Below are 23,272 nucleotides of genomic sequence, written 5' to 3' on the forward strand. Positions count from 1 at the left end.
TTTTATGAAATGGTTGTATTTGTTGTAATAGTGGCAACCCATCTTTAGAAGTTATCAATTCTCCATAAATTTTCCTTCTAGTTAAAATAACTACACACAAGTAGATTTTAAGAAATTTATAAATATTTAATATTAAAAATCCAAATTATACTTTAATTGTATAATTTTTTAGTTTAAATTATATTGTGGTTAGAGTTTTTTTTTTTTTTTAATTAAATTTTTTAAAATAAGGGTGTTGTAGAACATTTGTTTCACTTCTTTGGAAAAGAATATTTGTTTGAGGGAAATTTAGCTGATCATGATTATACTGATAGGCATGTCTATTTTAGCATAGGATTTCCTTTATTTTAATTTATTGATATTATTAAGTAGGTAATAAAGATTTAACTTCTATGGAATATTCTAGAATATTCTTAGTAACATCCACAAATAGGTTGAAATTTATTTCCAAAATAGTTATGTCATTTTTCTCTTTTTAAGTAAATTGATTAACTAAAAAAATTATAATATGAACAAGTTTTATGTGAAGCGGGTATTAATAATCTTAGTTAGTTTTTATAAAAAAAATTAACGTGAAATGTATCAATAAGTATTTGATGTTTATTATGAATTGATGTCTATCCACATTTAACAACCATTTTATTTATATGACTCGATTAGTTATAGTAACTCAAATTGATCATTCTATGAGTAAGAATTATTCATTTGATTTGTTTCACACAAATTGATGAAAATGAATAAGATAATTAGTTGAATTGAGATGCCTATCCATTTCTATCATTCTAATTTTGAATGTTTCCAATGTGTGTAGACTTGACTATGATTAGTGATGACATACAAAGGGAAAATGGGTGTTTCCTAAGTATGTACACTTAACTATGATGACATGTAGAGGGAAAATGGGAGCTGGGTTGGCAACATTGGCCTATGATTTGGGTTTGCAAGTGTGTGTTTGGAGGTTTTATACAAGTCTAGAGTGAATATAATTGTTGGAGTTTTTATTGAGTCTGGAGTTGGTATTGTTGTTCATGGTGGTTGCTTGAAGTTCAGGGAAGCATTGAAGTTCAGGTGAGCATTTAAATTTTTCTATGCTTGAGATCATATTCATGTGGTGGGAATTATACATGGTTTTTCTTAATGAGTTTTAGATGACAAAGTCAGTTCTTTCTAAGAAAGACCCGTTAGTGATAGCTCACAAGACGTCTAAACTCTCCAAATTCTTATATTTTACTCGACCCTGCAAAAGTTTAAATGGAAGTGTTGTCTCTGTTGGTGGAAATGCCTGAGATGTTGACGTTGTTGGTGTTGTTAGTTTCATGGGGATAGTTCCAGGGTTTCCTCTATGTGTATTTTGTTGTTCATTATCAGTCTCATTTTTTGTAGACGATTGGTGCAACACTGTGTGGTGTTTCTACCTCCTCTATATTTAGTGCATTTCTATTTTGAATTCCTTATGCTTTTTTGTCCAAGAAGTTTTGCTTAGATAGCGTAGTTGGGGTGTTTTTATGATTTCCTGCTTTTTATTTATCTTTGGATGGTGTCGATAGGATTTGGTGTATTAGCCAACACTGTACATTTATATCTGATAATCGTTCCTTAACTTTTTTTCTCCTCTCCCATGCATCCATTTATGTCTAGAGGTGTCCTTCAGTTCGTGTACTCTCCCTATTTTCCATATTTTCGATGTCTTTTTGGGATGGTCTACCTTTCTTATTCTATGCCACCCTTCCCTTTGTGGAAGTCATTATGCTATTGGTGTTTCTCTAGGTCGGTTTTGGATGCACATATGATTTGGAGATTTTATTTCCAGATTTGAAAGATGTGTTCCTCTTTATTCTCCTTATTGTTTCCTTGGGATCTGTTTTTTTCCACGCTTTGATTTGGTGTATTTCATTTTATGGTGATGATGGTCGGTACATGTCCTGGCTCATGGAACCCGGACGCTCTTATATGTGCCACCATGGGTGCTGAGGTGGCTTATGCCAACACAATTGCCTTTATTTCGTCTAGGCCACCTCCCCCTTCACATGTGGCATAGTTGCCTGAAGAAATCTACACACATCTACCCATTTCACATGTTAAGGAACGCCTGCCATCTGTGTGCATAATATATGGCAAGAAATCTGGCAAGGGCCTTTCAAAGGCGGTAAAAACTCCTCTAAAACAAAACTCCTTAGTTTCATCCATGATGTGCTTTGGGATCGTGTTGTAAGCCTTCTAAAATGCGTGCTAGGGGGTAAGTGGGCTTTTGCAGAGATGTTTGAACATAAAATGCAAGAGTGGGTCAAGGTGCATTGGGGCCCTATTCTGCGTTATACTCCGAAGGTAAGTGTGCTTCTTAACAGTTGGTTTGGTATTCATTTTATACATAAGGATGATGCAGACCGAGTCCTCCATTCTCCTTGGGTGAGTGATCGTAACTTGCTACAATTATCCCGGTGGTATGTGGGTTTTAACCCACTAAAGGAGACTCCTCGAAATCATTTTGTTTGGGTAAAACTCTCGGGTTTTCCGCTGGAGTTTCGGACCAGGCGTGCCATAGAGGAGATTGACAATGCTATAGGTCACTTTGTAACTTGACCCGAAAATCCTATGCACCATGGACAAATGGGTAGCATGGTTATTGGTGGAGGTTAACTATTCTAGTAGCCTCATTGTGACCATTGATCTTGAATGGGGATTGATCAGAGTTCGACTACAGGTTGATTTTTGGGGCATCCCTTTCAAGTGCCTGACTTGTCACCATATTGGACATCTAATGGCCAAATGCCTCCCAAATAGACATATTTGAGCGGATGGTACCAACTTGGAAACAGGGCACCATCTTCGGTTGTGGGAAAATGCGGTATATTCTAAGATATTTGATGGCCGTGGTAACTCTCAGGTCCTTGTCTCGGATGTTCCTTTTAGCATTTCCTCTGATTCTACCCCTTTATCCTCTTCTCCCCCCCTCATCTGAAGCCTCAGATCCACTCTGGGCTTCTGGTCGGCTCGCCCCTAAAACTTCAAATACTTTTCTAAACCCCTTGGAACATGAACTTATTCCTCCCCTGCAAAATCCCCATACTTTTCTCATTACGACTCCCTATTTAAAATCGAAATTTCAAGCCACCTGGAGCCAACCTACCTCTCCCCTCCCTCTTCTCCCCACTAAATCTAGTATACGAGGCGTCTCCCTCCCGAAAACCCCCTTGCTACTAATGATAACTCTGCCACCAACCCTCTGTCCTTGAACAACCTCGATCATTCAACCCCATTAGCTCCCTTAAGGGACTCCTTTTCTCATAATTCTATTGGTAGTGACCTCGAGTTTTTAATGACAAACCCCTCTCTGGATCTCCCTCCCCTCACTATTCACAAGGCTGAAGCTTCGTTCGTGGCCCCTTCTATTAGCCCAGGATCAGATATGAATATCATTGTTCGTAGGCAGGGTGGTAGAGGCAATAAACATTTCGAGGTAAATTTGCTGCTAACAATTTTTCTTTCGGTTTGGATATTGGATTGAGGGACGTCCCTATTATTTCTTCTGAATCTACACGGGCCCTTATAGCATGTGCGTTTTCCCAACCTCTACAGTCATGCAAATTTTACCTCTTAAACTCAGAGGGCTCAAAGATGCCTCTAAAAAACTCTCCGTAAGACATCTGATTCGCTTTGTCAATCCTATCATTATTTTTATTCAGCAATCCATGTCATTTGTGGATAAACCCAGGTTATGTTTCTTGTCTATTTGTCCTTAATGAAACATTGAAGTTGTCGATGCATGTGGTTTATCTAGTGGATTGGTGGCACTCAGGGGTATCTCATGCCAACTTAATTTTCTCAACGCATATGCCCCTTATCGGAACAAACTGGAATTTTGGACAAGGTTGGGAGATTTTGAGCTTCTAAAAATTGGCTCTTTATTTTTGGTGGGGGCCTTGATCCAAAAATGAAATGAAGGTATTACTGAACAAATTACAAGTTAGTTTATGTATTCCTAAGAAAATATCGAAATTGCGAAAATACGTCAACTTGATTAACATGATCAACGTTTGCAGCAAAAGAAAAGAATGGAGACTGAAAATAGAAGCAAGAAAGAGAAGACAAGTTGATAACAGATTTCGCTTTATTAATATGCTCAAATTCTCAATTACATATGTTTACAAGCTCCATATCATTAAAACAATGCTTCCAATGCATTTAGAAGACCCAAAAACCCTTGTTTTGGCTTTTGAAATGCTCAATTTGGCCTCTGAATAGCCGAATTAGGCCAAAACCTGTCTATGCCTGCAACTTAACAGGGTTTAGCCTCAATCCTCATTAAGCGCAATTTGTTTTGTGATATGCAGTGGTGGTTATGATATATTTGGCATTAATTAAAGTTTCGAAGGTTATGATGACGGATAACACATATGGTTGACGTACCGCCAACCTTTCCTCCATTATAGCTGCCATTATACTTTAAATAAAGAATTTCCGCTCAACTTATCAAGAATCAGTTATAATGGCGGAGGTCCACGCTTCAATCCTCATTAAGCATAATTTGTTTTGTGATATTCAGTGGTGGTTATGATATATTTGGCATTGATTAGGCGTAATTTGTTTTCAATCCTCATTAAGCATAATTTGTTTTGTGATATTCAGTGGTGGTTATGATATATTTGGCATTGATTAGGCGTAATTTGTTTTGTGATATTCAGCGGTGGTTATGATATATTTGGCATTGATTAAAGTTTCGAAGGTTATGATGGCGGATAACACATATGGTTGGCGGACCGCCAAAACTGACGGGTTCCGCCAACCTTCCACCCATTATAGTTGCCATTATACCTTAAATAAAGAATTTCCACTCAAATTATCAAGAAACGGTTATAATGGCAGAGTTCCACGCTTCAATCCTCATTAGGCGTAATTTTTTTTGTGATATTCAGCAGTGGTTATGATATATTTGGAATTGATCAAAGTTTCGAAAGTTATAATGGCGGATAACACATATGGTTGGCAAATCGCCAAAAATAGGGGGCTCCGCCAACCTTCACCCCATTATAGGTGCAATGATACCTTAAATAAATTTTTTTTTCTCTACTTCTCAAGTATTGCCAATGGTCTAGTGGTGAGGCACAAAATTTTCTGCGGTTGCTTGATCCATACAAGCTTTTGATCAACCGTGACAGGCCACGTGTCACCCTCTGATAGGGCCACAACCATGACAGGGCATGTGTCACCCTCTGATAGGGCCACATGTCACTTTGTGGTTGGTGTAAATTCAACGAACAAGAATACCCCACTTGTCAAAACCTAGAAATGCCACATGTCAGCCGGAACCATGAGCTTGGAACCCTGACCGCTGACCTGACAGGCCACGTGTCACCCTCTGATAGGGCCACATGTCACATTGTGGTTGGTTCAACAAACAAGAATACCCCACTTGTCAAAACCTGGAAATGCCACGTGTTAGCCGGAACCATGAGCTTGGAACCCTGACCGCTGGAACCCTGAGTTGAACATTGACTGTAGGAACCCTGAGCGTTGACTTTGACTTTGACCTTTGACTTTTTGAACCTGAACTTTAACCTTGCGTAACTTTTGCGTATGATGTTTGTTTTCGTCCATTCAAGTTCTGTTGGAATTAAAGCGACGATCACTACACATTGAGCTTGGTTTCATCTTCATTTGAGAACTTTGAATTTTGAGCATTTTTTAAACTCTAAGCATCTTTTGGATCCTCTAGATCAGACTTGAATGCCACTTATGTGGACGAAAAAGTTGGGGTTTGCATAGTCGGCCTAAACCTTTGGCCTATCAACTACATAATCTCTTTGTTGAGAATTTCTTGGTAGATGTTTGACATTTTCCCCTCGTGGCTACTTGGATAAATGGTCGGTCTGGAGATGCATACGTTGGGAAGCGATTGGACATGTTTGGCATTCATGAGAACATATTTGAGGTCCTAGAGGATGTCAGATCTTCGGTTGATCAGGTCAAAATCTTTGGCCATTTGCCGATTATTCTCAAGGGAGAGGTGATTTTTTTTTGGAAATAAAACCCTTTTAAATTCAATAGCGTTAGAATTGAGGACGAGGATTTCAATTTTTTGGTTTAGGATACATGGAAGACATTGATATGTCCAGTAGAGCCCTCAACTATGATCCATTTATTGGAGAAATTAAAGTCTTTAAAAAAAGTTGTCTGTAAATGTGAAAGAAACAAAAAAAACATATTGATGGAGGATATAGATGGGATTGTGGAGGAGATGGATCTTATTGCAGGACAATTGAACCCTTCTGCTTCGCCTCCTGGTCGTTCTTGATGGATGCAAATGAGATCGGTCTCTCAGGTACGAATTTGCTCCATTGGAACCGTTTTCTTGCTGATCTTCAGATGGCAGGTTTGGTTTTAAGTCGGGTGGTGATATTTTATCTTGGAAAGGCTTCCTTTTCTCTGGTATTGTCTTGTTATTTGATATTTACAATCATATTTCTGGTCACTATAATCAATTGTTTATCAAATTCTGGTATCAGAAAGCATGGCAATGGCATATCCCTTTGAAAATTATTATTTTCGGTTGGCTAGCTTGGAGAAATCACATACTGACATGGGATAACTTTAGCAAGAGGGCAATTTTAGGACCTGGATGGTGTTCCTTTTGTAAAGAATCTCAGGAGGATGCCACACATATTTTTTTACAATGCCCCTTTGTTATTGTTGTTTGGATGTGGATATTGGAATGACTTAATCTCCCTCCACGATGGTCTTTTTCTTCACTCAAAGCATGCTTTCAATGGTGGTTTTAGAAGCAAGAGAGGTATAAATTCATTCCTTTATTCATTACATGGAGGATTTGAAGGCGAGGAACTTGATGAATTTTTAAGGGAAACCTATAAACATTTCAAAAAATTGTACAAATATATTTGGTTGGTCGGAGTCTATTCAACAGCTGAACCAAATAGTCAAAGTTCCCAGGAGATTTGGGAACACTCCTCCAATAGTATATCCAACTAGGTTTTTCAATGGTGCATCCCAATCTAACCTATGTGGTTGTGGGTCAGTTCTTATGCTCTGTTCGCAAAGGCATCTTCATTATTTCTAGTTTGCAGGGGAAGGCACAAAATCTTGTGCAGAGATTGTGGCCCTATGGGGCCTATTATACATGGCCAAACATAATCGACTAGACATAATTTCAGTGTATGGTGACTCAAAGAATATCATTGATGGGGTATCTGGGATGTCAAATTTCTCGCTCCCCTCATTGGAAAATTAGTGGTCTAGGATTCAACTGTTGGTTCAATATTTTACTACAATCTCATTCAAGTGCCATGTATTCAGGGAACAAAATGAGGTAACAAATGCGTTGTCTAAGAAAGGACTTTGGGTGTCCCTTGGATTTTTTTCACTTTTGTTCGAGAGCAGATTCTATGATTTTGGAGGAGGGAATGATCCCTCTATATCGGGCATTTTTACTTTTTGTTGTCTATTTTTAGGAAGTACTTGTCATATCTATTTTGATCTTGCATTTAGGATATATATGTGAAAGACACTCAATTTTTTTTATACTTTTTAACATATGTTGGTGCTTTCATATGGAAGAAGGGCTCATTATTAGCATTTTCATGCCATCATAATGCTGGAAAAATTCATTGCAATAGCTCCCAGTTTCTGAACCGTGCCACTTCTTTGGGCAATTATTAGAGCTCTGATGAGATTATATGTACTGGATTTTTCTTAATAGAAATCTCTAGCATTTTTTCTTGTTGAAAAAATAAATGTAAAGGGAAAATATGTATTGTGATTAGCTTCCAAATATAGTGTCAACCTATTGTGATTGAAATTCACAATTTGTTTTGACATGTCCATATCTCCGGTCTAATTCTTTCTATAGAATCTCTCAATTTTCTTTGACATTTTGAATGTCCATGCTTCTATAATCCACCTGAGTGTTCAAAGATACAAATTACATTCCTTAAATGTTGAAATTACATCTATTGTAGCTTCAATGATCAAAGAAAGGATGTTTTAGCAATGTGTCTAATTGACATCAATGTTTCTGATACTGCTTGTATTCTCCACCATTTTAGCTAGTGTTTCCAGGGTTGATGTTCAATGCTATATAATCCACTTGAATGTTCAAAGATATAAATTATATTACTTAAATGTTGAAATTTCACCTACTGTAGCTTCAATGATCAACGAAAGGATGTTTTAGCAATGGGTCTAAGGTCAATGTTTCTGACACTGCTTGTATTCTTCACCATTACAGCTAGTGTTTCAAGGGTTGATATTCAATACTATACTCATCATATGTTTATTTCATTGTTTCACCTCTTTCAGGAATTTTATAATAACATACCTTATAGTAGCATGTTTATGTTTTCATGGCTAAAAGCTCTAACATATGGAGAGCTTTAGTCACACTTCTTAAAAGGTTCTTAAAAGGGGCAACCTAAACTTAGTGTAATAATTTCTATGGTAGGTGAAAAATATAATGACTATGTACATAAATAATATGCAACCTTCTTTATAATATGATGTATTAATAATATATTCAATATAATGTTATGAGTAGAAAATAGTTAAACAAAGATCCTATGGCTATTTTGAATTCAAACCGCTCTTATTGATTGTGTACCTAATATTTTCAACACCCTCACCATAAATGGTTAACGAGGAAACATGTATCCCTACTCCACACCAAGTATTCAATGTTCCTTTCCATGTGGAGTATAGCCAAGTTAACAGATAATAAAGTTGATTTGCATGTATCCCTACTCCACACCAAGTATCCAATGTTCTTTTCCATGTGGAGTATAGCCAAGTTAACAAATAATAAAGTTGATTTGATAATGAACTCATTAGAGAATTTTCAATGGAGATACCTTTCACCTCTCTTTAACAGGTAGAAATGTATCTCCTTTGATCAGTTCCATATAAGCACTTTTTCAAATGGAAAACCATGAATTTATTGTTGTAAAGGGTAGATGCAAGCCATGCGAAACTCTTGAAGTCTTTAGGCTTCGGTTTACAAAACAGAAGTGAAATTTGTTGAACTATAATTCTACCTTATAGCCAATTTTGAAGGTAACTAACATCTTCGCCATGGAAAGCCATCCCATGCATCTTTCATGGTTATAGTTTCCATACAATGAGAGAAGGATTCTAGACCTAAAAACTGGAGGGCAGATGCTTTATCAAAACAGGGCCCATCATCTCCACAGGGTATTTGGAGGATATAGATAATGGTGGACAACATCTCTCATCAGATTCAAGACTTTTGCATGCCGGGTACATAATTTTCTATATATTGAAGTCTCTCTAGTATGTTTTCTGTTTTCCCAATATTTTGACTTCCTTTTTGAATATTTCCATATTCTTTTGTCTCATGGGACCGATTTTTGAACTATCGTTTGTGCTTTTAGCAACTATCTCTCCATTTGAACTATATGTAGCAGAACAAAAAATGATTCTTGAATCTTTCCTCAGTATGTGGCTTTGATCCACATTTTCTGCCATATCTGGTGGTTCCCATATAAATATTGTTGTACATTTGTTTATTTGATGAATATAACACAATATATAGCTTTTTTTCGTGCTGAAAAAAAAAAAGGATTCTAAACCTAAAGCCCAGAACCGACCGGGCATTCTAGCAAACGAATGGACGGTCGTTAGCTTTATGAAAGGTTTCTTTGAATAACAAAAAGGGTTCCACATACCCTGACCAACAAAAGCTTTTTGCATTTTTTATTTTTATATATATTTAAAAACTAATGATTTTGTTTAATATAGGTAAAATAGAAAGTGATAGAAGGTGATAAGATGTTTTATTAAGACATCTTGTGAGGAAAAAATTATTGATTAGAAATTCGGATTCATATTTTAATAAAGGAATATGAATAGCGACTATTCATATTTTTTAATAATATATCTATATATATCTATATATATATATATATAATTTTGTTTAATAAAGGTAAAATAAAAAGTGATAGAAGGTGATAAGATGTTTTATTAAAACATCTTGTAATGAAAAAATTATTGATTAGAAATTCATATTCTTAAATAGCGACTACTCAAATTACAGGTTATGTCTAATAAAAAAATATTTATAATTTTATAAACTACATTACTAATTATTTTTAAAAATAATCTATTCATAATATATTCTTCGGTGAAAGAATTTTGAGGCTAAGTGAAAGAGTTAAAAACATACTCTATATATTTTTAGCATATATTCTTCGTTGAAAGAGTTCTGAGGCTTGTTGAAAGAGTTAAACACGTACTCTATATATTCTTCGCATATATTCTTCGGTGAAAGAGTTTTGAGGCTCGGTGAAAGAGTTAAAAACATACTCTATATATTCTTCGGTGAAAGAGTTCTGAGGCTCGATGAAAGAGTTAAAAACATACCCTGTATATTCTTCGCATATATTCTTCGGTGAAAGAGTTTGGAGGCTCGGTGAAAGAGTTAAACACGTACTCTATATATACATCAGTGAAAGAGTTCCGAGCCTCGATGAAAGAGTTAAACATGTACTTTATATATTCTTCGCATATTCTCTTCGGTGAAAGAGTTCTGAAGCTTGGTGAAAGAGTTAAAAACGTACTCTATATATTCTTCGCATATATTCTTCGGTCTGCGGGCTATGGTGGGCATGGGCGATCTGCAGTCAGGTTTGCTGATATCAGGGGCACACATTCCTTATCTTTTTCTTTTTCTAATATATATTTGCTCATATAATTTCAAGTATGAATATTTCACCACAGTTACCAAAGATTACCAAGGGCAGACATAGCACAGTTAATCTACAAGGCCTCTATGAGTATATAGAGTCTTTAGAGAAACGTAGAGAAGAAAGAGAAGCCAAGCTACAAAAAGAGTTAGAAGACATGCTAGAAAATAAATTTGCATCTCTTGAAGACATGATCCAAAAACAAATAGAAAATAAAATAGAACTACTGGAGAATAAAATGGAGGCAATGGAGATTAGATTGCAGGTTATAGAAAAACAAAACCAAAATACTAACCAACCATCCCAACAAGGAGATGCTGATACTTTAGAGAGTCTCAAAATGAAAGACATGATTAAAGAACTAGAAGAAAAAGTTAATAGCCACCTCACCTTAAATAATGTGGTAGATAAGTTAGATATCAAACCAATTAAAGATGAAATGAAAAAATTAATAGAATTAGACCGCGAACGTAACAAAAGGGCCTTGAACCTTATAATCTTCGGTTTAAAAGAGGAAGTAGATAAGGATACTTTAGCCTTAGCCCAAACAGAATTACATAATAGATTACAAATTTAAACAGTGTATCTCACAGAAGCAACAAGGTTGGGGAGATTAACCGAGAATAAAGGAAGACTAATCCGCATAAAGGTGAGATCCAATGATCATAAGTACGACATACTTAGTAAAACCTCAAGTCTAAAAGGAATGAGAATATTCATAAATGAAGATCTCATTCTAGAAAATCAAGCAGAATTAAGAAAGGAGGTTCAAAAGGTAAAAGAAGCTAGAAAGGAAGGAAAATGGGCAATAATTAGAAATAGAAAAGCCTTTATTCGATATAGAAACCAAAAAGATAGTAATCAATAGCAATTAAACGTGCTCCAGATCCTTTCTTGGAACTGTTGAGGCTTCCCATGGAACAAAGGCCCCAAGCTAAGTTGGATTTCAAATGATGTTGATATTATTTTGCTTGTTGAAACTTGAGAGCACGAAGAATCTGAGGTCCCTAACATAGAGGGCTTTATGCTATGGTCTACTTGGAACAAGCGATCCTCCCATAGAGGCATTGGGGGAATAGCCTGTTACATTAAGAAGAACATCTTCCCCCATACTAGGATTTATAAAAACGACCCTCACAACCAATATAGTTGGATAGAGATCAGAGACATTAATAATAAAAAGTCCTACATAGCAATATGTTATTTTCCCCCCATCAATTCTAACTTCTATAAGAAGAAGAATTTAGATAAAACTAACTCTTACACTTGTTTAGAGAATGATATTTCTAGCCTAAGGAATGACGGTAATATCCTTTTAATAGGTGACTTTAATGCTCGAACTTCAAACAACCAAGCTATTATTCTAAGCAATCATTCCAACCCTAATCCTCTTTGGTTAGACGAAGACCCTACTCTGGCTAGTAGGTACAAAAGGAGCTCTGAAGACCTCGGGGAAAATTTGTTTGGGTTGGAGCTAGTCAAGCTCTGTAGTGCTCAGGATCTCATAATTTGCAACGGTCTAAAGAAGTGGTCCAATTCTAGCAAGATGACCTGCATCCATGGACTTGGTAGCAGCATGGTAGACTACGTTATTTCCGATCTCCCATTATACAACGAAATAATAAATTTTGACATCTTAAACGGCCACGAACCTGACTCTGATCATAGGCCTTTATTTACAACTGTCAATTTTGTCATGCATAGAGTTCCCACAGAAAATAGTACTTATAGCGAAAAGAACTTAATATTTGATAAAAATAAAAATGATCTCTTTCTAAATGAATTAAAAACTAATTTGCTTCCTTTATCTAGTATAGACAACATAGAAGACCTCTATCATAATTTTACTACAACCCTCTCATATTCTATTAACAAGTTCTCAATTGAAGTTTCAAATAATAATAAAAAATAACAAAACCAATCCATGGTATGACAAAGATTGTAAAAGTGTGAGGAGAGCAATTAAGGAAGCTGTTGATGAATCTCTTAAAATGGACAAGATAAAAATATACAAAGCCCTAACTAAAAGGAAAAAGAGGCAGTACATTTGTCAAAGACAGGAGCATATCTTACACCTCTCTAAGGTAGCTCCTAAGAAATTTTGGACGCAGATTCTGACTAGGAAGACTAAAGATAATAATAAAATTTCTCTTCACGATTGGAATTCCTATCTTAAAAAGCTTTATGAATCTCCAAATGTCATGGATAATTTGGAAACCCTGCTCACAACAAAAGAAGTTTTCTCTTTAGAAGACATTAAGTTGGGGTTAATCACCTCGCTAATGGGAAAGCTAGGGACATTGAAGGTTACCAGGCGGAAATCTTAAAAATTGGAGGTCCTGTTCTCATCCCCCACATCCACAAGCTTTTCAATCAAGAAGTCAAGCAAGGGTTCCCTAAACCTTGGACTGAGAGCCTCATTATCCCTATTTTTTAAAGTGGGGATACAAATAACCCCTCTAATTATCGGACAATTATGATCAGCCCTCGTTTAGCCAAGTTATATGGTAGTATTTTGGAAAAGAAGTTAAGCATATGGCTTGAAAGTGAAGGTAAGCGAGCTAAAGGCCAAGCAGGTTTCAGAAGGCATCACTCAACAACAGACCACCTCATTACACTTAGGATCATTGCGGAGGAATGTTGTAATGATAAATCTAATTTATTTTGTTGCTTTGTGGACTTTAGAAAGGCTTTCAATATGGTTCCTAGATACAACCTTTGGAATAGATTAGAAGAGCTAAAGGTTCCTCTCGAGTTGAGAGCTGCCGCTATAAGGTTATACGAGAATGTAATTGCCAAGCTAAAGAGCAATGAGGGGTGGTCGAAAGATATTAAGTGTAACATCGGAGTTAAACAAGGTTGCCCCCTCTCCCCTACCCTATTTGGCATTTACATCGATAAGCTCAAAGGCTATTTAGAGGAAGCAAGATGTGATGGCACGATCTTAGCTGGGATAGTCGTCATCCTTCTCTATGCTGACGATATTGTTCTTTTGGCAAGGTGCCCATCTGATCTTGATAAGCAACTCAGGGTTCTTAAGGATTTCTGCTCTACCATGGGTATGATTGTTAACACTGACAAAACAAAAGTTATGATTATCAAATCCAAGAAGGACACTTACGCTAATTTTATGTATGACAATAATAACTTGGAGGAAGTGTATTCTTACAAGTACCTAGGAATTGATATTCATCACAAGCTCAACTGGAACCATAGCATTGAGAAAAGGATTAATGGGGGGTGGAAAGCTTATTTTGGTCTTGAAAATAATTGTTAAACAACAAACTTCGTAATGTGGGATAAAAAGAAGTTCCTCTTTGAAACTTTAGTCACTCCTGTTATCTTATATGGTTGTGAGGTTTGGGGTTGCAGCATCTCCAGAGAATCATGGAGAAAAATTGAGCAAATCCAGAAGCATTTTATAACTTATAACCTGAAAATTAAAAGTAATACACCCTATCATATTCTCCTTATAGAAGCAGGTCTTTCCCCTATTGAGAGCCTAGCTATGATTAGGTTTCTGCTGTACAAGCACAAACTCAATAACATAGACGATCATAGACTTCCTAAGCTAGCTTTAAATTCCAGCCAAAACCACCTAAGGCTCAATCGGGGGTGGCATAAAGACACAAGGGCCTGGTTAAACTATTGGGAGATCAACAAGAATGATACATTGCAAAACATAAATAACATTAAATATATTGTTACTTCTAAGTTCAAAGAAAAAATGTGGTGTGAGAAAGATTTAGCGGCTAAAAGAAAATTAAGTTATTATAAGAAGGTCATAAACCCCACCCTAGAAGATTACAAGTATCTCTCTATTTTAACTAGCTCAAAGAAGAAAAATAATATAGCAAAGATTAGAACGAATTCTCATGAGCTCCATAGTGAAACAGGTCGTTGGGCAGTTCCTAAAATGCCATGGATGGAAAGGATCTGCCATATATGTGAGAATAGGAACATCGAGGATGAAAACCACTTCCTCTTAGAGTGCCCTGCGTACAACCACATTAGATCTCAGTTTCACAATCTTTGTTACAATACTGACCTTCCTAGCCTTTTACAATGTCAAAATTATAGTGAGCTCGGGAGGCTTCTCTCCAAGCTTTTTGAGCATAAAAATAAAATATTAAATCAAAATAAATAATTTATTTCTTTAGGTCCAATAAACCAATGTTTGATCTCAGCGAACGTTAACCATCATCATCAATAAATATTATTAAAATATTTAATTTTTTTATCTATATATTCTTTAAAAATTATTCTACTTAATTTCTCAAACCTCAATTTAATAAATATACTTTTTTCTATTAAAATTAGAAAAATAGACAACTAAGTCAAACCGTTTAGCTTGTACTGCCCTCAATGTCAACAACGATCACCATGAGAAGTATGGTAAATCTGAGAAAACAGTCCATTAAAGTAATTCCAAATTCTAACATCATCACTATGTGTGAATTCAGGTAAACCAAAGGTTTGAATATACCACCTTTATTGAAGAAATACCTTAATCCAATTTATCACCAACCACTCCAATAACTTAATAATCACATTCTTAAATTCTTTGAAAATAAAAATAAAATAAAAAGCAACTTATTAATTATAAATAACCATAATTAAAATTTTTACATCAATCTCCCTCCCAATCCTTTTACTTACCGCAATTCCATGAAAGTACTGATATTTTTTATATTATAGATGAAATATTAGAAAACAAAACACACACTTAGAAGATAATGTTTTAGGAATAATGTTTAAAAAATATATAGGGCAGAGTGGATACATTATTATGTGAATATGAAATTATATAGGGCAGAGTGGATACATTATTATGTGAATATGAAATTATATATTTAAATTTAAGATAAATGTAAATTATTATTATTAAAAACTATGTTGTTTTTAAAGAAACTAAGATTTTATTGTTTTTATAAAATTGGAGAGATTTTAGTACATAATTATGTGGTTATTATCGTTATGGTAGATGATATTAATCTCTCCAATGGGAACTATATGTCTTTTACCATATGCATATAGAGTAGCTGATTCAAAAGTGCACAAATTTTTAAATTTGCAACATAACTAGAGTATCTACTGCATAATCATAATAAGAAAAACTATTAGCAACCATATATTAACTAGGGTTCAAAATAAGTAACGTGTGCCAAATCTTTTGCACTAGATCTAGGAGGAGGAAATGATGTGGCGATACAAGGAACATGACACTTAAGTTGAGCCAAATGAGTGTCCATCCTCTCTATATAGAAATAAAAATTATGTTGTTCTCTTTTCACATCCTCAAGATTGACAAAGCTTCTCCACAAGAATTTTACCTATCAAGGTTTTCCTTTGCCGGTAGAAGATAAGGCTTGGAGATACTTCTTTTTTCCACATTTGGTGTCCCCAGGGTCCAAAATCCAAGGCTTGAACTCCTCCAATAGCTCTGGATCAAAGAAGGCATGTCTATCTATCACTACCCTAGCTTGAATATTTTGTATTTCACTTTGGGTTTTTGGAGGTAGCCGAGCGGAAGGTCTTAGTAGCCTCTTGGGCATGTTGTTGGGCTCGGTTATGGTCCTGGGGACCTCAACGTCCCCCCCTCCCTCATACTCCTCATGTGTTGACGCTGCATAGGGGTTGTCACAAAATGCTTACATAGGTCAACGCAAAATTGGTCACAAGGCTCGATAATACAAGAGAGGGCCAACCAGATGTGGAGGGAAGAGCTACTAGGGGGCTCAAGACAACAAAAACAAAGAAAATACCAACATTCGAGAGAATGGTGAAAATGATTTAGACGGTGTCAGACCCCTCTAACCAAGACAGAAACCCAAATCCAAAAACAAGCCATAGTGCAACCCCCCAAACCCGTTCATTTGGTTGTGACCACATAACGGACCACCTATTAGTGTTGAAACGATAGATTACATCCAAATTAACGTTTCTGAGACTATACGAAAATGGAACATTAAGAATTAACCTACTGAAGGGTTTCAAAATTACTAGGATAAGGTTGTGCACCCAACACCATTTGCAGAAAACCAGTGTCTCTCTCAGAAAGCCTGAAGGATTGATAGCCGTTGAGTCCTTGATCCATGAGTTAATCTCCCAACCCTCTATTTGGATTCAAAGTCTTTGATAGCTAAAGCGAAATTAATAGTATCAACCTTGAAAATACACAACACCCCCACCAGTATAAACACACCCCTCGATACAACCCGATGACCTCCCAAATAATTATCTAGGACTTACACTCATTAGTTGCATACAAATTCTCGGCTGAGATGCGACTCAGGCCAAGCTGCCCCTCTCCTCATAATCTACAACTAGCATGCACCCCAAGGAACAAATGGTTATAACATCGCATGCGTCTTGATGCTCGAGGGTGGCCATGCCACTCCCCCCAAATTCAATGTTATTCATTCTACCAGGTTGCGAGCCCAATATCCACGACGCTAAATTCCTCATACCACACCCCAATAGAAACATTAAAAAACCTGTTATAGAATATTTTTTGGATTTTTTTATTCAATAAATTATTTATTTTAAATTATGTTTATAAGTATTTAAGTTAACTAATTTTTAATACTTTTAAACAATTTTTTTAATATTCATTATATCAAGTGATGTTTAGAAGGATGAAAACCTGAAATTGATATTAAATAAAATAAATAACATAACATTAATCATTATTAATCACAATTAAAAAATCACAACTGTAGTTTAATGAGGCATTGTTTTTTCCCAGTAAACATTGGAATTTCAGTATGATTTTGATAAAATGTCCATCCCAACGCCCTAATAACTTAAACACTTTTAATTATAAAGTTTTCCACAATCATTTTAAATAACTTATAGGAAAATAAACTTATATTATTTATCTTTTTTTTTTTTTTGTAAACTTAGGCATTCCTCTTTCTATATTACAGAAACTTACAGCAAACTAATGTTCAGGTGGCTAGTCTGCCCGTAGGAAACCAGACCATCAAGGTGGCTAGTCTGCCCGTAGGAAACCAGACCATCACCTATCAGCATTATAACCAGACCAAAATTTAAAAATGTTTTTCTCCTCCACACTGTCATATCCAAATTTTTGAACACTGCTAATTAAACTAACTACACGACCATAACATAGTAACCGGGCACAGTTCTTTTTTAACATCATTTTAAACAAAAAATCCAGAGACTCATCTCTGTCATTCCTCATCTAACGAGTTGACCGGGGCAGGCGCCGTGGCGCTGCACCCAGGTTTCACCTTCTTCTATTCCATAGCCCATTTCATTTCCTGCAACATTTTTTCCATCTTCCGCAGCATCACGTGGTTTCTCGCTGTCTAGACTTGGACGACCACAATCTCTTTCAGGAGGGTAGCCTTTAGACTTTCTATTTCCTCCCTTGTCTGGCTTCTTTCCTGTTCCTCTCCCTGCTTATTATTTATCTTATTAATAAAATTTTTTATATGTAATTAAATTATTAATATTATTTTTTTCCAAGGAAAAAAACCGAGCTTTTCTATTATAAAAATAAAAGAGCTACAAACAGATGAGTTAACATCCAGCAGATAGAAACACTGCCTGAAACAGAGAGGTAAAGACCGTCCATCCCCATGCTGTCATCTAGAATGACTGATATATAAAACAAAAAACACCAAGTTCTAACGAACTCGGCCTGTCACAGCCGCATCAAAAAATAACAGAGGCTGTCAAGAACAACTGGGCCTCCATTAAGGAAAGCGACCCGCGTCATATCAAAAGAAAACATATTTTTTCCCGGAGCTTCTCCAACACAGGAGCTGTAATGTAAGAGTTGAATGTTCATATAACATAAACCGCCAAAAACAAAATAAAGTGACACCTTTGCTTCTGACACCTTCCCAACATGATGCACAAAACCATTAAATGTAAGGGGCCAAATCTGTCTCACGAATCTGGTCCTGAACCTGTTCCTTTATCCTCCAAGAACCCACAGCCTGTTGTAAACCTGCCTTAGAATATTCGTCTGCTTCAACATTCCTGTCCCTGTATATGTGATCAAGAGAGAAAATAGTGAAAGAAGATTTTAGATTTTGTATTTCTTCTAGCAGAGGCATCAATAAATAATTCCTGCATCTAAATTTCCCATTGACCCAATTGACAACATTTGATGAATCTCCAAAAATCTGAACTGTGAGGACTTGTCTATGAATGAGCCAGCAAAGGAGAAGTTTTAAAGCTGATAATTCGGCAAAGTTGTTTGTGCCCGTCCCGAGTCCCACTGAGGCTTTTAGAGAATGAGTAGAGCTAAGGTGAATAATAATTCCTGCCCCAGTAATATTGTTTTGAGCTGCCCCGTCGAAGAAAGCCCAGGGGATGCCATCTTTGATCTGAATTTCTGCCCGCTGGTTTGAGGATGAAGGGGTCTCTGGTTCGGGAATGCTGGATAGGATAGCTATGCTCTGGATTGCTATTGCTTCCGCTGGAGTTGGTTTTTCTTTGAATATGCTGCGGTTTCGGGCTATCCAAATGCCCCAACAAAGGATAGGTGGAAGATTCCTCAGGTTCTTCTCGGGGTGATTGGACCACCAACCTTCCCAGGCTGCATTGAGATCTCCCCCTTCCCATCTGGCATTAATATTCAGTAGCCTTTTCGATTCGTCCCACACTTGATTTGTGAAGGAGCATTCCACAAATAAATGATTAATGGATTCTGAAGCTACCTTACATAAAGGACATCTGCTCGGTCCCTCCTTATAACGTGCTGTAAGGACATCCCAAGTAGGTATCTTCCTTTTAAGCGCACACCATAGGAAAATTCTGGCTTTTTTGGGGCATTTCAGCTTGAATAGGGGTTTGGCCCACCAAACGGGGGGATCCCAGCCCTTTCTCTTCATCAGGAAATTATAGCCAGCCTTTGGGGAGTATAAACCTGTCTCCGCATGTGCCCACACTAGGGAATCAGGTCGGTCCTTTATTCTGACACTTGTTCGCTTGAGCTCATGGATGAAGACCTGCCACTCGTTTCTCCATATGTTGTCAATACCGAGATCCTCTACAGATTTCCATTCCTGACCCCAAATGGAATGTAGCTCCATGTTTGCTATCTGGCTTAAACTGAGGATTCCCCTTGAATCTAGATGTGCAAGGAGACCCGGGGATTAAATTATTAATATTATAATAATAACAGAAAAGTGGAAATAATAATAAAGATTTTTTTTTTTTTATAAAGTATAAAAAATTAGTTTAATATTTTAAAAATATCTTATGGAATAGATTGCTTCTTCATTTGATTTGATTGATGTATTTGGCATTTTTCCTGTGAAGCTTTACAATAAACGCTCTCAATTTCTCGACAAACTTGTTGCTGAATAGATTATCCGAAGAGCTAACTTTTAGCTTAATAGGTTATCCCAAGAACTAACTGCCAAAATATTTGCATAACTTTCTCTGTAGTCTTTGAAAACATTTTAAAATAAAATATTTTTATACTTCTACTTATCCAAAAAACAAAAAAATACATACTCTTTCTTCTCATACCCCATATTTTAAATAAAATAAAATAAATAATAACGTAAAGTCAGTAGACAGATGAATCTACGTAGGCAAGGCCACGCGTAACAACAATAAATGAGAGAACCCATGAAACATTCGATGCTAATAAAAAGTTATTTATCATGGCTTCTTAGTACGGAGGCTAATTAAAGTTGTTTATCCTAGCTGCATCTGAATGTACCCGAATGTACGACATCTTTGTCATAGAATTATAACATTAATGTTGACACCATATTATATTTATAGCGTATATATTTTATTTTGAAGAGTATGTAAAGTAAATTAAATTTACATAAACCTGTCGAGTCTTTAACCTCCGTCAAAAACATAATATCAAAAAATCGCGTTGTATACGGAGGTTACAGTTTAGTTGGAATTTGGCTTTCAATAAATTTAATTGTGATAATGTTTAAATTATTTTGTATGAAGAAATAGATTAAGTATCATTAAAAATTTCCGTTGTATTTAAAATTTTGAAGCATAATAGTCATTATAAAATTTTCCAAATAAAATTATAACGTAATTAAACTACACATTAAAAAAAATTAACACTAAAGGAATTCCAAAAATTTCAATGTTAATCATAGTGGACGAAAAACACTGTCTCCCAAGAAAGCTGTTTTTCTGCATTTCGTACCGTAGCCCACCCAAACCACACTTTTCAACCCAAATCCATAAATAGACATCAAGCAGTCAAATTCTCTGTCAATTGACATACCAAATCCATAAATAGACATCAAGCAGTCAAATTCTCTGTCAATTGACATACTTCATTCCAAAGTAGGCAAAGATCAATTTAAAAGTTCGATGTTGATCATAGTTGACGAAAAATACTGTTTCCCAACAAAGCTATTCTTCTACATTTTGTAACTCAGCCCACCCATACCACACACTTTTCAACCCAAATCCATAAATAAACATCAAACAGTCAAATTCTCTGTCAATTGACATACTTCATTCCAAATTAAACAAAGACCAATTTAAAGTTCAATGTTGATCATAGAAGACGAGAAATACTGTTTCCCAACAAAGCTGTTTTTCTACATTTTGTACCTCAGCCCATCCATACCACACACTTTCAATCCAAATCCATAAATAAACATTAAACAGTCATAGTCTCTGTCAATTGACATACTTCATTCCAAATTAAACAAAGATCAATTTAAGTAACCTGCAACGCGAAATCAAACTCCACAAGAATCGAACTAGTAACCTCACAGAGTACTAAGGTTTTTCATACTAACCAAACTCCACAAGAATCGAACTAGTGACCTCACAGAGGACTAAGGCTTTTCATACTAACCTTATTCACATGCTTACGGGCATCCGCAGTAAGAACATCCACGTAAGAAGTTGCGAGAAAGGCCCCGAGGCCGCTGATTAGCAGAATCCGCAGAACCGGCATGGACGCCACTTCCAGCAGAGCCAAGAACGCCATGATCGATCGATCTTTCTAGCTTACTGCTTTGATATTGAGCGCCTGGCTGACGATCACAAGATCACTTTCTTTCTCAAATATAAGGCATGGCTAGTAACCCGCCTGCAAATACAATACAGCAAATTAAATCTTGCTCAGCAAGGAAGGACTTGACAACATCTCATGGCCGAAGACAGCAAAAATCTGAGCAGCCTGAACAGGAGATAAAAAACCTAAGGAAAATTTTGAAAATTATGCCAGCATTTCAGTAAAGATAGAAAAATCAAGAAGCGCTGGACATTACTAAGATCAACAGAACCAAAATGAATGATTCCTCGGCGCTCTGGAATGTTCATTCAATTGTAAGATCTATCCCAGATCAATGAAACTGTAAAACTCTACATACATTCCATGAATGCACTTTAATTGAAGATCCTCAACACATGACGCACTTTAATTGAAGATCGTGAGCACATGACTTAACAATAAGTGGCGAGCGAATTGGCCACAGCCATTTGTGTTTCGTACCTGGATGTAAATACAACAGATTATCAGAAATCTGTTCGAATCCCAGAGAAGCTGCTACAGGCACCATGATTGAAGAAGATGCTTTCTGTATGGAGCAGGTGGAGCAGAGCAGCTTTAACAAAAATGTGGAGCTAAATTGTACGGATATCAGTTGTACAGATTGGAGGTTTTTCCGGGCCGCGACGGAAACCAGGCCATTCCTTGGGGTCCCTCCTTTGAAAAAAATGTGGAGCTCAATCCAGCATAGCTATATTGATATACCACTGCATTATGTAATACAAGCAGTGATGGTGTTGATGACGTCATTTGGATACCACATGTTGATCGTGCTCGGCCTTTTTGGTGTTTTCATGGAAGTTAATTTAATTATCATTACATTTTTTCATTTTTCGCAATCAAAAAAAATATTATATAAATTTAAAGTTTTGGTTAAAATTATTTATTATTCTGAGATTAAGACTTTTGAATCAAATTATGCAATATTCGAGAAACACACACTCAATTTAGTCTATCCTAAAATAAACTATTCATTAATATTTATTTTTACAAATTATTTATTAATATTTTTTTTAAGAAAAAAACCTGGTTTATATTATATACCAGTACATTTTTCAAACTATATCTTTCCATATTGTTATACATTTGTCTATATAATATTTTTGTCAAAAAAAAAAATCTGTTTTATTATTTAATAATATATTTTTCAAACTATATGTTTCCATATTGTCATACATTTGTTTATATAGTAAATAAATAAATGGTCATAATATAAGCAAATACAATAATGTGTCCTAGGTCAGTCTATACCCATTTTCTTCTTATAATAATAATAATAATGCTAATAATACTGATTTTCATTAGATCTCAGTTTCACAATCTTTGTTACAATACTGATCTTCCTAGCCTTTTACAATGTCAAAATTATAGTGACCTCGGGAGGCTTCTCTCCAAGCTTTTTGAGCATAGGAATAAAATCTTAAATCAAAATAAATAATTTGTTTTTTTAGGTCAGATAGACCATTGTTTAGTCTCAGCGAATATTAACCACCATCATCATCATCATCAATAAAAATTAATTATAATAAAAAAATAC

General features: G+C 35.8%; 1 protein-coding gene across 2 annotated transcripts in view; it reads right to left on the reverse strand.

The window, feature by feature from the left end:
* LOC149154712 (protein PIN-LIKES 7-like) overlaps positions 1-22,412 on the reverse strand; it is a 306,565-nt gene extending 284,153 nt beyond the window's left edge. Inside the window, exons 1-2 of one of the 2 annotated variants that reach the window (XM_089440625.1) lie at positions 22,180-22,412; positions 21,538-21,774 (exon numbers count right to left, since the gene is read on the reverse strand). In XM_089440625.1, the coding sequence (XP_089296751.1) occupies positions 21,538-21,672 (135 nt within the window). In that variant the 5' untranslated portion in view covers positions 21,673-21,774; positions 22,180-22,412. Of the gene's footprint in view, positions 1-21,537; positions 21,775-21,955; positions 22,119-22,179 lie in introns of those variants that run through there. The other variant, XM_089440626.1, reaches the window with a different exon arrangement.
* Between the last annotated feature and the right edge of the window lie 860 nt (positions 22,413-23,272).

This window comes from Pinus tabuliformis, chromosome 9, assembly GCF_031772625.1.
Source record: "Pinus tabuliformis cultivar Carrire ecotype Pingquan chromosome 9, CPIR1, whole genome shotgun sequence".
Lineage (NCBI taxonomy): Eukaryota > Viridiplantae > Streptophyta > Pinopsida > Pinales > Pinaceae > Pinus > Pinus tabuliformis.